Source organism: Andrographis paniculata, unplaced genomic scaffold (genome assembly GCF_009805555.1).
Source record: "Andrographis paniculata isolate CXL003 unplaced genomic scaffold, ASM980555v1 Contig34END, whole genome shotgun sequence".
Lineage (NCBI taxonomy): Eukaryota > Viridiplantae > Streptophyta > Magnoliopsida > Lamiales > Acanthaceae > Andrographis > Andrographis paniculata.
Window position 1 is genome coordinate 5953570 of NW_026137567.1, and position 13786 is coordinate 5967355.

The 13786-nt window shown below is 34.7% G+C and overlaps 2 protein-coding genes across 3 annotated transcripts; one reads left to right on the forward strand and one right to left on the reverse strand.

The window, feature by feature from the left end:
- Window positions 1-1125: 1125 nt before the first annotated feature.
- LOC127248941 (cyclin-dependent kinase inhibitor 7-like) lies at window positions 1126-3992 on the reverse strand. Its single transcript, XM_051271536.1, has 5 exons — window positions 3479-3992; window positions 3239-3306; window positions 2842-3018; window positions 2570-2753; window positions 1126-1595 (listed from the first exon to the last, which is right to left on the reverse strand). The coding sequence occupies exons 1-4, from the start codon at window positions 3749-3751 to the stop codon at window positions 2627-2629; spliced, it is 645 nt and encodes a 214-aa protein (XP_051127493.1). The 5' UTR covers window positions 3752-3992; the 3' UTR covers window positions 1126-1595; window positions 2570-2626.
- Window positions 3993-8156: 4164 nt separating this feature from the next.
- On the forward strand, window positions 8157-13786 carry LOC127248655 (uncharacterized). Of its 2 annotated transcripts, XM_051271112.1 has the most exons (13): window positions 8157-8676; window positions 8766-8867; window positions 9154-9234; window positions 9819-9928; window positions 10088-10223; window positions 10366-10464; window positions 11375-11483; window positions 11584-11987; window positions 12066-12245; window positions 12354-12551; window positions 12961-13287; window positions 13385-13518; window positions 13604-13786. In XM_051271112.1, exons 1-12 carry the CDS (start codon window positions 8413-8415, stop codon window positions 13475-13477), a joined length of 2103 nt encoding a protein of 700 aa, XP_051127069.1. In that variant the 5' UTR covers window positions 8157-8412; the 3' UTR covers window positions 13478-13518; window positions 13604-13786. The 2 variants fall into 2 exon arrangements, with proteins under 2 accessions (XP_051127069.1, XP_051127068.1); XM_051271111.1 differs by having other exon boundaries at window positions 13385-13786.

Genomic DNA, 13786 nt, shown 5'->3' on the forward strand with positions numbered 1-13786 from the left:
AATAGGCAGGCAATGACTTAGTCGAATTCGTCGTAAAATGTTGGGGGCCATGTAAATATTATATATGGAAATAAGTTTAATAAAATATTTTATAAAAAATAACTTATGTTAATAGAAATAGCATAATTTTACACTAAAAAACATATATGTTAAGAATAATGGTCAAATTTGAAATAATATTAATTATAAAATTTCGGCTGTGTTTGAATAATTCATTTATATTTTATGCTGTTAAGTGTTTGAACGTTAAGTATTCTGGAATTTATTATTATTAGTTCTTTAGCAAAGGATAAGTTTACTTTGGGATGAGTAATTAATGAAGTACTTAAGTATGGTTAAATAAATAATCCCAGTAAGCAATTAATGGGCGACAATAGTAACAGCCAAGCTAGAAACTGTCAGTCAGAAATAGTGAATTAATGCCCCCTGTCTAGTTTAAAATACCTACCAAACTTCATATCTAATTTTACATGACAATAATATATAGGACTAGCTAGCTAGTACACAAACTTCATATATTTATTATGATCTCTTTCGACATCCAATTATTTCAAGAGAAAAAGCATATAATTTAATCTCTACGTACGATAAACATGCTTGGAACAATGAAATAATCATGCATTATTGGAGATTACTCATACTACATAAATAAAATTCCTAATAAAAATATCACCTGAATACAGACAGTGGGGCCTATGGTCCTATCCACATTTAATACGACTGAAAAAATGTTTATGGGCATTCAGCAAATTAATTTTTTTATTGTCATTTCTCCGGATCCAAAAAGAATGCTTGCGTAACAAAGTGAAGATGCCCTCAAAAGTCCAAACTTCTACTATTAGATGGAATCTATTGTAAAAAACCTATTGTTTATTTACAGTGTTTTTACCATTTGTGAATTTAATTTAATTAATTAATGACAGACAGACGACCCTTCATTGGGATCTCAAAAAAGAATTGTCAATTAAAAGTAGTAGTGAATGTGGATACACATGTTTTAATTTCTGTGTCAACGTATCTGTAATATTTTTTTAGTTTAAATGGAATATTCAGAATGTGCATGATTATTTCATTGTGAGTTCTTAACACTAAAGTTTTTCAAAAATTCAAAAATCCATGTCTAAAATAAAATCAAATTTATTGGATCCAGTCATATGGTTTTGAATTATGTAAATTTATATTTATAATAAAGTAATGGCTTGTAAATCAAATAGGAACATGGGTAGAATCTATTTGCATGTGCTGCTATTTCCTCTCCATTTCTTTCTCTTAGGCAAGCTAATGATTATTCCTCGTTATGCTACACCTCATCACAGCAAAGACAATAGTTCTTTCCCAGATCCCTATATAACTTAAACTCTAATTTTTAACACAAATTGCTAACCTTGAGAATGATTAAAAAAGAACAAAGTACAGTAATAATTGTACATTACTATAACATAATAAATTGCTAACCTTAGCTTGTGGGCTGACTGACTCATACAATTCTCTATGTAAGATGATGGATTGATAAGAAGCAATCTTGGCCTACCAATTCTTCTAAATTCAGAGTAAAGGGAAACCACGGACCACAGTTTCTCCATATCACCTTTTCCCTATGAGCAAAAGTAGCACAATGATTAATCCAATTGGCTCAGTTAGAAATATATATATATATGTGTGTGTGTGTGTGTATTGAATAGATAGAATTGCAGTAAAAGAACAAAAGCATGCAAGTAACAATCTATGTTCAGCAACTTGTTGTACTTGGAATTCTACCCAAAGTGGGGTTAAAGAAATGAAGATCCAACAAGTACATGAAAGTTTCACACATATTAGACAGTAACAGCTACATGGGCACATGGGGTCAGATCAGCTTTCCAAAACAATACCACGTGTCCGTAGCTTACACGGCAAGGTCAGTTCTTCTTCATCTAGTTTTGTACTGTACCACACACCAAGAAAATGTTACTGCAAAGGACTTTAAAACCCAATTCTACGTTTCAAAGAAATTTATTGTTGGATACTAGTAACGGTTTACAAACCGGAATACGGTAAAAAGATAATAACAATAATTAATTGGCAGGAAGTGGTACTAACTACTAAGTAGAGGGATCTCAGAGGAAAATGGGAAAATATGGAGTTACAGTTACAGCGAGATATGATTGATATGGTACGAATGCATCAGAGAACAGCAGCAGCGCAGATAAAGAAGGAGAAGGCAAGAAAAAAATTATCAATAAAGTGCATTTATTGAGAGATCTTTTCCCCAGAAGGATACTGAATTTCCATCACGATTCATAAATAGAAATTCTTATTTCACACAAAACTTAAATGATTTGATATATTGATGCTACTGAGAAAAAAAGTTCCTGCAATTCCTCCTCCATTATCTCAACAGTGGCATATGTATATATAATATATATATATACATATATATACATGCAGACGCTTGGAAGGTGGGCATGGATAGAGAAATGTGGTACTAGATATACAATTTTAGGTAAAGCCAGAAATTATACCTAACATGAAAATGACTCCCTAAAACATGTATATGATTTAGATTAGTGGGAATGGGAGATTCGGATACCAGTTTGATTTTGACTGATCAACTTCCATGGAGCAATCGTCCGCGATCTGACTACTGCTAAATACTGACAGCTTGCTTCTTATTCTTCTTCTGCTTCTTCTTCATAGAGCATGGTTTGAATTGAACTGGAATCCACTCGTAGCGACCTTCCATTGGCTCGTCCTTCACTACGTCGTAGTTATACCTGCAATTGAATTATGGATTACGTTTTGGATTTTGTAGATTCGTTAGTTAAATTTCATCTATATGAGAGAAGGAGAGTAGTTACGTACTTGTCTGCGAATTGTTTGTGAAGATTCTTCTCAGCCGTGGCGAAGAACTCTTCGAGTTCAGCCTCTGATGGCATTTTAACCGTAGTGGAACGACGGCGAGAATTTGAATCACGTGGCATAGGTGTCGACTCTAGATCGCCTGACTGTTCTTCAGCCTCGTTCGATGACTTCTCTCTCCTGAAAATATACGCTGCCTCAACTAATTGTGGTGGAGAATGAGAATCGCTGGCGGCGTTCATGGCATGGAAGTGAGGGAGAAGAAAAGTCGCAGAAGGAAAGTAGGGGAAATTTTCGACTGTTGAGATTTAAATTTCGAATTGAACACAAGTGTTGCGGAGAATCATCACATTTATATATATATATATATATCCTCGAAGAAACCATTATTATATTTTACCTCTCTGTGAAATCCGCCGAAACGCCAGCCGATGTTGCGAAGAAATCCACTGTCACCTCATTCCCTTGCTGTATCCGAGAAAAAAAGGAATTCAAAATTCAAAAATTCTAATCAATTTTAACATATGCCACAAAAACGATAGCTATACACGATATTCATTTCGCTGTACTGTAACTTCCATGGAACTTTAATGGAATGACGACATGGACTTAAATTCTTCTGAAATTAATGTATATATACCTCCAGATCTGCCAATTTCGAACTGTCCTTGGTCAGTTCACTCAATCTGCTACTTGAGCAACACGAGCCCAACACACCACCACCGGAACTAACGCTCTCGCACGTCGAATTTCCCGACCTCACCGACGAAGCTGAATTCTCCGGTGTCGCCTCCGATAAACAACGCGTTTTAAACCTAATCGAGGACGTTGACAGCTCCGAGTTTTCTACGGTAATTTTTCTCTTCCTCCCTTCCTCCGCCGTCGCCGTCGCCGTCTCAGCCGCCTTTTCCATGATCAGCGCTTTCACTGGCCCCGTGCACTTACCAATTCACCTAACCATGTGCGAAATTTCCAGGAATCAAACCTTAATCACACTGTCAGAGCGACGAAACCAGGGATTATTGATGCGAAAAGACAGCTATCAGAACTTAGGTATATTGATTTCTGCAACAATTTTAATTCCTCTCTGCACGTACAAGCCCCGTGCGCTGCTGGAGATCGGAGAATTATCTGCTTTTGGCTGCACTTTTCCTGTGAGCAAAAGTTTTTATAGAGAGAAGAAAATAGTGTGCGTGAAAGCGAGTGTTGCCGATGGTGCTGCTGCTGATGATGACGATGACGATGACGGCGATGGCGATGGCGATGCTTGATATAAACTCTTTCAACGGTCCAGATCACTTCCCCACACTCCGTTAACGATAACGGCGTCATTAAACCTCCGTTACGCAGATCTACAGCCCGCCGAACCCCAGCGGGGTTACTTTACTTGTGTCACCCAACCACTCACCGCTCGACACGTTTACTAACAATATATTAAAGATTAACATTATAAAAATAATCACAAGTCATTTAAATACCATATTTCTTATTTTATAAAACTACCCATGCAATTCCAAGATCGTTAATCCACCACAGGAATTTTTCCTGTTTTGCAATTGTCAGTACTTGTAAAAAATAAAAATAAATTAAAACAAATTTCTGCCAGAAATGGGACAAAACAAATTGTTTCCCCCCCTCCCCCCACTGCCATCTGACCCCCCAAAAAATTACTGTTCTGAATTTATTGCTGGATTTGGAAAGCAAATACAATTTCCCATTCCACAATTTTCACAAAAATATAATAATTAATTAATTACGTGAGATTTGAAAAATAATAATAATTAATTAATTACGTGTGGTTGAGATCACGCGTATATGGTGCTTACCTCCTTAATCTGACCAGGTACAAAGCTGGTGTTAAGCGTAATAGTTGTGCTAAGCCATCATCATGTAATAACTTTGCCACGGTGGCTGAGGGTGAAGTAGTGAAATGACGAGAATACCCCTCTCCTTTGAGACACGGCAATTAATTTAGGGCCATAACGGCCACTGCTCTGTTAGGTGGGTGATTCAAGAAACGCTGCCTTAATGTTAATGGGCTCCCACAAAAATAAAAATAAAAATAAAAATGAATAATAATAAAATGTTAATGGGCTCCCCTCATTCACACGTGGGGCTGTGTTTGACGCTTTTCCATCCAACAACGCTTTTAATCCACCTACAGACAACTCTATATTTCTCCGATACGATTTATTTATTTATTTATTTGGTACAACTTGTAATAATAACATGTAACATAGATAACAATTTTAATTTTATTACATATAAATTGATTGTGGATTCTAAAATTATGCGTCTTTATTGCACCATAAATTGCATTGTTTGTGTCGTGACACAAGCGTCGTGTCGTGTCTGTCTGTCAAATGTCATTTTTATTGTGGATAATGAATTAATTAATAATAGTCTTGTGAATTATTTTTGGACCATTTCTTTGTTTTAAATAGAATTGATCTAGAAAGTATGATAGTTTTTTGCATCGAAATTGTACTAATAATAATTATTATTGTAATAAATATTACTATTAGTTTAAGCGTGAGTGATTTGAATTTTAATTTATTGGAGAAAAAATGGAAACGATGAGATTCTCGTACGGTAAAGTGGAGCTTCGCACCATGCTTTAATTATTGCTTAGAAGAGATTTTTTCAAAAAATAAAAATCAATTGGTTACTTTATACGATTTGATTTACGTTAAAGCTTAAAGGTAAACCCAAAAGTGCCAAGTAAAAATATATTTAAAGAAATAAATAAATGGCAATTTGATAATATGTGGATGAGAAGACATGATTAAAGTAAGATTCCTTAATATGGACATTAAATAAAGGTATTATTTTATTGTCAAAAGCACATCTACTTTGCACGGAAAACTAGAATAAAGGAATTCTCTAAATTAAGCTCGCCTATTATTATATTTAATTTAGATTGGATGTTCGATCATTAGGGTTGATTTGTGTTTAAATATACTCCCTCCCTTCCCACATAATTTGTCTCTATTTTCTATTTTCGTCCATTCCACCTAACTTGTCCTTTCTATTTTTTAAAATATAATTATGCACTTTAATCGCATTTTAAATTTTAAATTTTATAATTTTTTTTTAATTTTAATTAAACTATTTACTTATCTTAATCTTAATTTATAATTATTTTTACTAAATAATAATTATTTTTACTAATACACTTCTTAATTATTTACTAGTTATACTTTACCTATAGGGTGTGTTTGTTTGAAGGATTTTGGTGGATTTCCACTGTTCATCCAATTTTTTCCCCCCAAAAACATCAAATCAAACACCTATTTTTCATTTTTTATATTATACTAAAAATCAATTTTACATTCAAAACATCACATCAAACCCTATTTATATCACATCATACAACTATTCAAATTCAAAATTTTTACTATTCAAATCTCAACTCAAAATCCAAACCCCCCAAACAAACACACCCATAGTAATAGTCCCATATTTTCTAGGACGGAGGGAATATTTTTTAAATTTTTTTGAGATTTTGTAAAATTTTTAATAATAAAAATTTAATAGTATTTCATCTTGTAAATATATATTAGATAGGATATTTTAGAAAAATATCTGTTATATAATATTTTAAAATGAAATAAATTGTGTTCGATTAGTGTTTAGAAATTTTTAGAATATTATTGTTAGATATTGAAAATTATAAAAATATTATTATAATTATTTTTTGTTATTTTTTATATACTTATAAGAAAAAGTTCCTTTCAATTTAGAGGTGTGGAAATGATGAGAATTTTAAAAAGAAACACTCCTTAAATATTTTATATTTAATATATATATATATATATTATTAACGAAAAATGTAAACAAATATTTAAAAACATATATAAATAGATGTTAGTTGAATATAATAGTTCAAGTTATATAATATTCATTCAATGAATTTCTGTGTAAGCAAAAAAAAATACATTATACTTCTATTACTATTTTGTAATTATTCAATATATTTTTAAATAGAAATAAGCTTAAATTAAAATTCATCATATATATATAACAATATAACAAGTGTATATTTATAACCGTAGTTCAATATAATATATATGTATGTATATATATTATAAAGTTCAATAATACAATTAAACCAAAGTAAATTATATTTGATGGTCTTTAGATGTGCATATTTATATACTTAATTTACTAAAATAAATTACGTCTGCAATGCCCATATGTTTTTTTTTTTTTTTTTTTTTTTTTTTTTTTTTTTTTTTTATGACGTGGAACCTGTAATCGTTACCCGAAAGTGCATATTGGGTAAACCCCCGGTCGAACCTGAACCTAATACCCTGTAAATCAGGCCTGACGGAAAAGTCACACTAGGCAAACCATGTGTGGTAGGTGACCTGAGGCGTCGGAGTTTAAACCCATGACTTCATAGTCACAAATCCAACCTCTGCATTTAATGTAACTACATACAAATTTTAATACATAATTTGTAAAATATAGTGCTATAATTATATATTGATATCGTTCACAATATGTTCACATTATATATACTTTAGGGTAAATCTCAAATTTTTAATTTTTATATACACAATATTACATTCAAAAAAGTATTTTTAATTACAAAAAATTAAAATCCAGAAATATCAAAAAACACAATAAAACACATGTTTGGGTCTTGTCCATGGCTTGGCACATGCTACATTTATGAACTAATGGGTGTACATTACATCGTGTGGTCCAATTTTAATTTACGTATATGTAAAAATCTATTCCCTAATTATTATTATTATTATTATTAAAAACTACTAATAAATATGACTTTAAATTCTATAGGAGTGTGTGACAAAATTTAATTAAATAAAAAGATAGTAGCAATTGCTCATTTTGGACAATCCAACCATGTGCCCTTTTCCCAATATTTTCACTTCCAACCAATTTTGAAATTCACAAAGGTCCCCATCCTCGTAATAGAAAATTTGATGCCCGTTGTAAAATATTGATAAATAAATTAAATTATAATTTTGAAAATATTTTCTAATTAAATTGAATTTATTTATCAAATGGTAAATGGGTTAAAAGGTTGTGTTCATGTAGAGATTGGGCCTATTGGGCCCATATTGGACTGCCGTTTAATTGAAAATTTGAACGAGTCAATTATTGTGGGCTGACAAAGTAAATTACTCTTTAACCGAAAAGAGAAATAGTAATTTATTTTTGTCTTTTTACATAAGGCAAAAATAAATAAATAAATAAATCATTGCGACAGATCATCGGGGTTCAGAGATTTTTATTATTATTATTGATAATTAAAAAAAATGGAATGTCAAAATGTGTGCACATGTGGGTGGCGGGACACGTGGCACAAGGTACAACCTTCCATTGCGTGCTGCAAGAATCGCCGCCTTCTTTGGGATTGCGTTTCCCGAAAACCCTCGAATGCAGTTTGATCTTGATTCAATCCGTTTGTACCTTTCTTTTCTGCTTGATTACCTTTTTTAGCTGCGTATGTGGTTGATGATTTCATCGTGAATTAGCGGAAAATTCATGGGGTCTTTTCTGAAGATGACAATTGGTGAGAAATCGGGAGCTGCGAGATTGTAGATGCAAATGGATTCGATGCCGGTGAATTGGGAAGCGCTCGACGCTCTCGTCGTCGACTTTGCCAAGTCCGAGAGGTTAATCGGTGATGCATCGCCTCCGTCATCGCCTCCGCCGTCGGCGTCTTCGTACAAGTGGCGCCTCCTGATTTGCCAGATCAGGCGTTGCCTGGAGTCCGGGGATGTTGACTCGGCGATTGACCTTCTGCGGGAGTATGCCCCCTCGGTGCTCGACGATCACCGCCTCCTCTTTCGTCTGCAGAAGCAGGTACGAATGCAATTTTTTCTTACCGAAATTAGTTTTCCTCTGTGGCCGGGTTTTGTTTTATTTATGGCTTTTTGTACGATTTTCTACAGAAATTCATTGAGCTGTTAAGGAAAGGGACGAACGAGGATCGTGATTCTGCCATCAAGTGCGCCCGCGCATCTCTTGCCCCTTGTGCACTTGACGCCTACCCGGTATTGATTTAAATTTTTGCCTATTTAGTTAATTTCAGAAGCAGTTTGGCGAGTTCAATTATTCTGTTTAGGGTTAAATAGAAGGATGATGATGATGAATCATGGCCACACGCCTGTGTTACTGATAGGTGTTTTTGTCCATCAACATTAGCTGATAGTTGAGTTTGTCTGTGAAGTTCACATGTAGCATTTCTTGAGTAGAAAGTCCTATGTGCTATGAGCAAGTAGTTAAAGTCATCTCTATGCGTTGCATTTTCTAATAATACATTGTTGTTTCTCATTTAAGGAAGCATACGAGGAATTTAAGCACATTCTTCTTGCCTTCATCTATGACAAAGACGATCAGGCTTCTCCAGTCGTGAATGAGGTAGGTGATAGTACATCTTTCACTGCAGTTCTGTGTCAAAGTTTGCGACCTTTCGTTTGTCTTGTTGTCTAGGCTGTGGACCTCGAATAATGTTCTAAAATTATATTTACAATTTGTAATTTGAGTGTTGGAATTTAGACACTTTTCGTTTTAAGGCAATAAGTATACTGCTTTGACTGCATCATCTGTTGTTGTATGTGTTTTTTAATATTCCAAACTTGAGGAAATGTTGACAGAACAACATTACTATCTGTTGGAAACCAATGAGATATGATCTGGCAGAAGAGGAAATAGAATTGTTTCCGTCGCTATAATTGAAACAAAGCAACTGTGGTTGGCAAAATGTTTCATGCATGGCCGAAAAAAAAAGTGGGAAGATTGAATGAGTTAAAAAAAAATAAATGGAGAAGGGGCATGGGAATCTTGAATTCAACCAGATGAGGATGTGCTAGTTTAGAATTTTGTAATTATGCTTGATGTTTCTTTCCTAGAGTAATTTATTATGTAGTATAATTTATCTTGGTGGGAAACTGAAGATTATGCCTGTTATTTTTGTAAAATTAAATGTTGTGCCTTTGTTTCAGTGGTCCGAAAAGAGAAGGTTTGAGATTGCTGGACTGCTGTCTTCTGTTTTACGGGCCCAACTACATGCATATGATCCTATCTTTTCAATGACACTGCGGTATTTAATTAGGTACATGCCAGTTGTTTCATAATTATGTCCTACGATTGCTGGTTGTGTTTCCTAATTATTTGAAACGAAAAAATTGAGAAGCATGTATCTACCAACAGACTCGTGGTCTCATTCACAATTTTATTGGTATTATATTGAGTTTTTGCTTGTACCATGCAGCATACACAAGGGATTTTGCATCCGTCAAGGAATTTGTTCACCCATAACAGATCTCACAGAAAGACTGCTCTTCGAGGAGCGTGACCCCCCTGCAATGCCACAAGAAAGCTTGTTTGAAGCACCTCCATTTGATGAGGTGGGGAGGTTGTTCAAGTTTATAAAATCTCCTTTGATCTCTTGGTGCAGCCAGCTACCCTGATTCACAGAAAAATTTCTGTGTTTAATAAATTCCCACCAAGTATTTTCATTCATTGAATTTATATTTGGATTCTGCATAGGTGGACATACAAGCCCTTGCACATGCAGTGGAGCTTACTAGACAGGGTGCAGTGGATAGTTTGAGGTTTGCTAAGGGTGATTTACAGCAGGCATTTCAGGTAAAGTTAGGTAAACATAGTGTTTTTTACATGTAAATTGTGCCATACCAGTTTTTTCCCCTTAAATAGTAGGAACGGTGTATTGACTAAAAACTATATGAAAAACAACATCTCTGGTGTGCATTAGAGCACAAAAATGCAAGTGCTCTTTCTTTTCATTTGAATGGAGTGAAATGATACATATATATATATATATATATATTTAAAAATTGAATTGGATTAGAAGCTGCTATCAAGTTTCTATCTACTCTGCTGCTGTAGTTTGTAATTGTCAAGTTTATGAATTTTTGAATGCTTGCATTGTCAGTTTTTACTTAGAAGCAGCACCTGCAAACAGGTGTAATGATTTAGAATTTATCTTTTCAAATGTCCTACTGTAGTTGGTTTTGAAACATACGGCCCACAGGTGGACGGCATGCATGATAAAATAAGGAAAAATTTTCATGTGAAGGTGAGAATTGTTGGAGTAAATTGATCTATGGCTGAATATAAGAAATGAAATAGAATGATGTTTTTCCTATCAAGTTAAGCTTTCTAAGTATATGTTACTAAGAGTGGGAAGTCTCATGTTTGAATCCCGTGTCACCCCTTAGAAGTAAGTTTTCATTTGCAAGGCTTTAAAATATTTACTTCATTTATTGAGTTCCTCCTGTTGTGCATGTATAAGGAGGGTGCATAACAGATTTCATACACCCCTTTACCATGTTAGTGCGAACAGAAACTTAAGATCAACAAGTGACAGAAATCATCTTCATTATGCTCGTGGCACTTTTCATTCTCTACAACTCATATGCAGCAAATATGGGATCTTTATTGCGGAAAACTGATTTGACTCACAATTTGCGTATGGGAACATATTGAATACAAGGGGCTTACAATTGCAATTTTTTTCCTTCCATGGTTTCCACAGAATGAATTGTGTCGGATGAGATTAGATATTTCTGTTCTTGATGAGCTTGTCCATGAGTATTGCATCTATAGGGGCATTGTAGACCCTGGTTCAACAAACTCTGGTGAAGGTATATTCTGTTCAGTTAAATCTAAAGTTTGGGATCATGTAGTTTTTCCGGGAATCTATATTCATGTTACCTATTCATTTTTGAATTTATCAATATACAGGAACACTAATTACATCTGGAATGGAAATTGGCGATCCATCGGATCCAGGAAGTAGTTTATCTGAAAATTGTTTAGTTGGTTCTGATAGCGACATGTCAGCTGTAAGCAGCAGTAACATAGAAGGTTCCCAGGGTAAAGTACTTCTGGCAAGTGCACCAAATCCTGATATGGAAGTGAGGTACCCAAGTGAAACAACCAGTCTCAAAGAAGACTGTAGCACCAGTAGATCGCAGGAACCTGAAGACAGCAAGGCTGTGCAAAGAAACAGAAGTCCTGGAACTGGGGAAAGGGGCAAGCGAAAAAGATGGAGGGGTAGAAATGAGAATCTTGAAATTGTTTCAGAAGTGCTCAGGGGAAGCAGTAAACATGAGCTCAGTGCTGCTACTATTGGTTGCACAAACACTGTAAGCAAATTACAATAATTGAGTGCTTGTTTAACAGTAATATATTCTGTGCAATTTATCAAAGCGGGTATTCTGCAGGATCTTAAAAATTCACCTATGATGCAAGATGCAAGCAATAAGGTGGACAAGTTTGAGATTGTTTTGGGACTGAAGGAACTAGCAAGCAAAGGAATGGCTGTTGAAGTTGTTGAAGAAATAAGTTCTTTGGATCCTGATTTTTTCTTGCAGAACCCGGTACTTCTTTTCCAGCTAAAGCAGGTAAGTACTTTTTGTTGCTGCTATTAAATTTTATGTTTACGATAACTTAGTCCTTGTCAATATTGGAAGGGGGATCAATCTGATCTATCTATCTTATACATGCTTTAGGTTGAATTTTTTAAGCTTGTTCGAGCTGGGGATTTTTCCAGTGCACTGAATGTTGCCTCATCCCATTTGGGTCCTTTGGCTTCCAAAGATCCGAATTTGCTTAAACCATTGAAAGAGACTTTGTTGGGTTTGCTCAGACCAACTGAAGAGCCAATTGGAAAGCATTTCTCCTTAGATGCCCTTGCAACTTCACTTCAGGTTTGTCAATAAATTTTATAAGTGTGTACCTCCATTCTTTCTATATTATCTTGTGAATTTTTCATTTTATCTGCATACAAATATTTGCAATGAACAAAGACTGAAAATGCTATAAGGTTCCCTATCATTTCTTATTTCTTGTTTTCAAAGGCATTTGCCTAAATTCTCATTTCTTTTAATTTAATTAAATTGGAGTATACCCTTTAGTCTCTTTTCAAGTTTCTACCATGGTGCTAGAAGCCCAAAAAGAAATTGTATGTATTTGCTTCTAGTTTTTCATTTGTGCAAAATTCAGAATTCCTACCAACGACACAAGTATCAAGAATTCAAGATACCCCTCCGAAGCTCTTTACTGTATGTATTACAATTGTTTATATGATGTATTAACTAGTGTTTGTTCTTCATGAAGATTGCTGTTGGTAGAAGATTAGGCGTTGAAGAGCCACAGCTTATGAAGATAATAAGGGCGACACTCTACTCGCACACCGAATGGTTCAAGCTTCAAATGTGTAAAGATCAGTTTGAAAGCCTCTTATGGATCAATTCCCTGAAAGAGCTCGGCAGCCCATTGCTCGGAGATCCTGCTTCCAAATCCAGCATGGATACCTGCACTCAAGGTTCTTCACAGGTCACAATGTCATCCAGCAGTATGAGCATCCACAAAGACAGCAGCAGTCCTAATCAAATCTCATCGACTGATATTGGATGCGATGAGAATGCAATACTCAAAGTCATGGTAAGCTTTCTATAAAACCATTACATCTTTTGGCATCAACTCATAATACTCCACATTGAAGTAAATACCTACTGCTCCTATCTTTTCCCTGTTTCAGGAATTCCTTGCTCTGCCCAGAGCCGATGCGATCCATCTTCTTGCGCAATATAATTGGAACCCCGAAACTGTGATTCAACAGATATTCGCCTAGTTTGTTAGAGAGGGTGTACATCCATCAGTACCATCTTAAAGGTTCTATAGTCCATTGCTATTTGAATTGGACTGTTTATTTTGTTGTTGTTGTTATTGGTGTATAGACTAAATTTTGTGTGCACAGAACAGGAAAGGGAAGGAGCCATGTTCAATTATTCTTGCAGCCTTGGCCCTCGAGACCATGTAATTCTATCCACGTTTTGTTTCTATTGTTGTATTCATTTCTTGAAACATACACAGTGACAGTTTATTCATACAACACTGAATCTCTGGCAATGAATTAAGTCTGCTGCAGCTTCCTCTCTTC

Bases quoted from the DNA above. Each gene is read 5' to 3' on its own strand.
- LOC127248941 (XM_051271536.1), bottom strand. From the start codon at position 3,751: ATGGAAAAGGCGGCTGAGACGGCGACGGCGACGGCGGAGGAAGGGAGG. The intron at 3,307-3,478 runs GTATATATACAT...TCTCGGATACAG, and splicing joins CGAAATTGGCAGATCTGGAG to CAAGGGAATGAGGTGACAGT. The intron at 3,019-3,238 runs GTAAAATATAAT...GTATATTTTCAG, and splicing joins TCGGCGGATTTCACAGAGAG to GAGAGAGAAGTCATCGAACG.
- LOC127248655 (XM_051271111.1), top strand. From the start codon at position 8,413: ATGCAAATGGATTCGATGCCGGTGAATTGGGAAGCGCTCGACGCTCTC. The intron at 9,235-9,818 runs GTAGGTGATAGT...CCTTTGTTTCAG, and splicing joins CTTCTCCAGTCGTGAATGAG to TGGTCCGAAAAGAGAAGGTT. The intron at 10,465-11,374 runs GTAAAGTTAGGT...TGGTTTCCACAG, and splicing joins ATTTACAGCAGGCATTTCAG to AATGAATTGTGTCGGATGAG.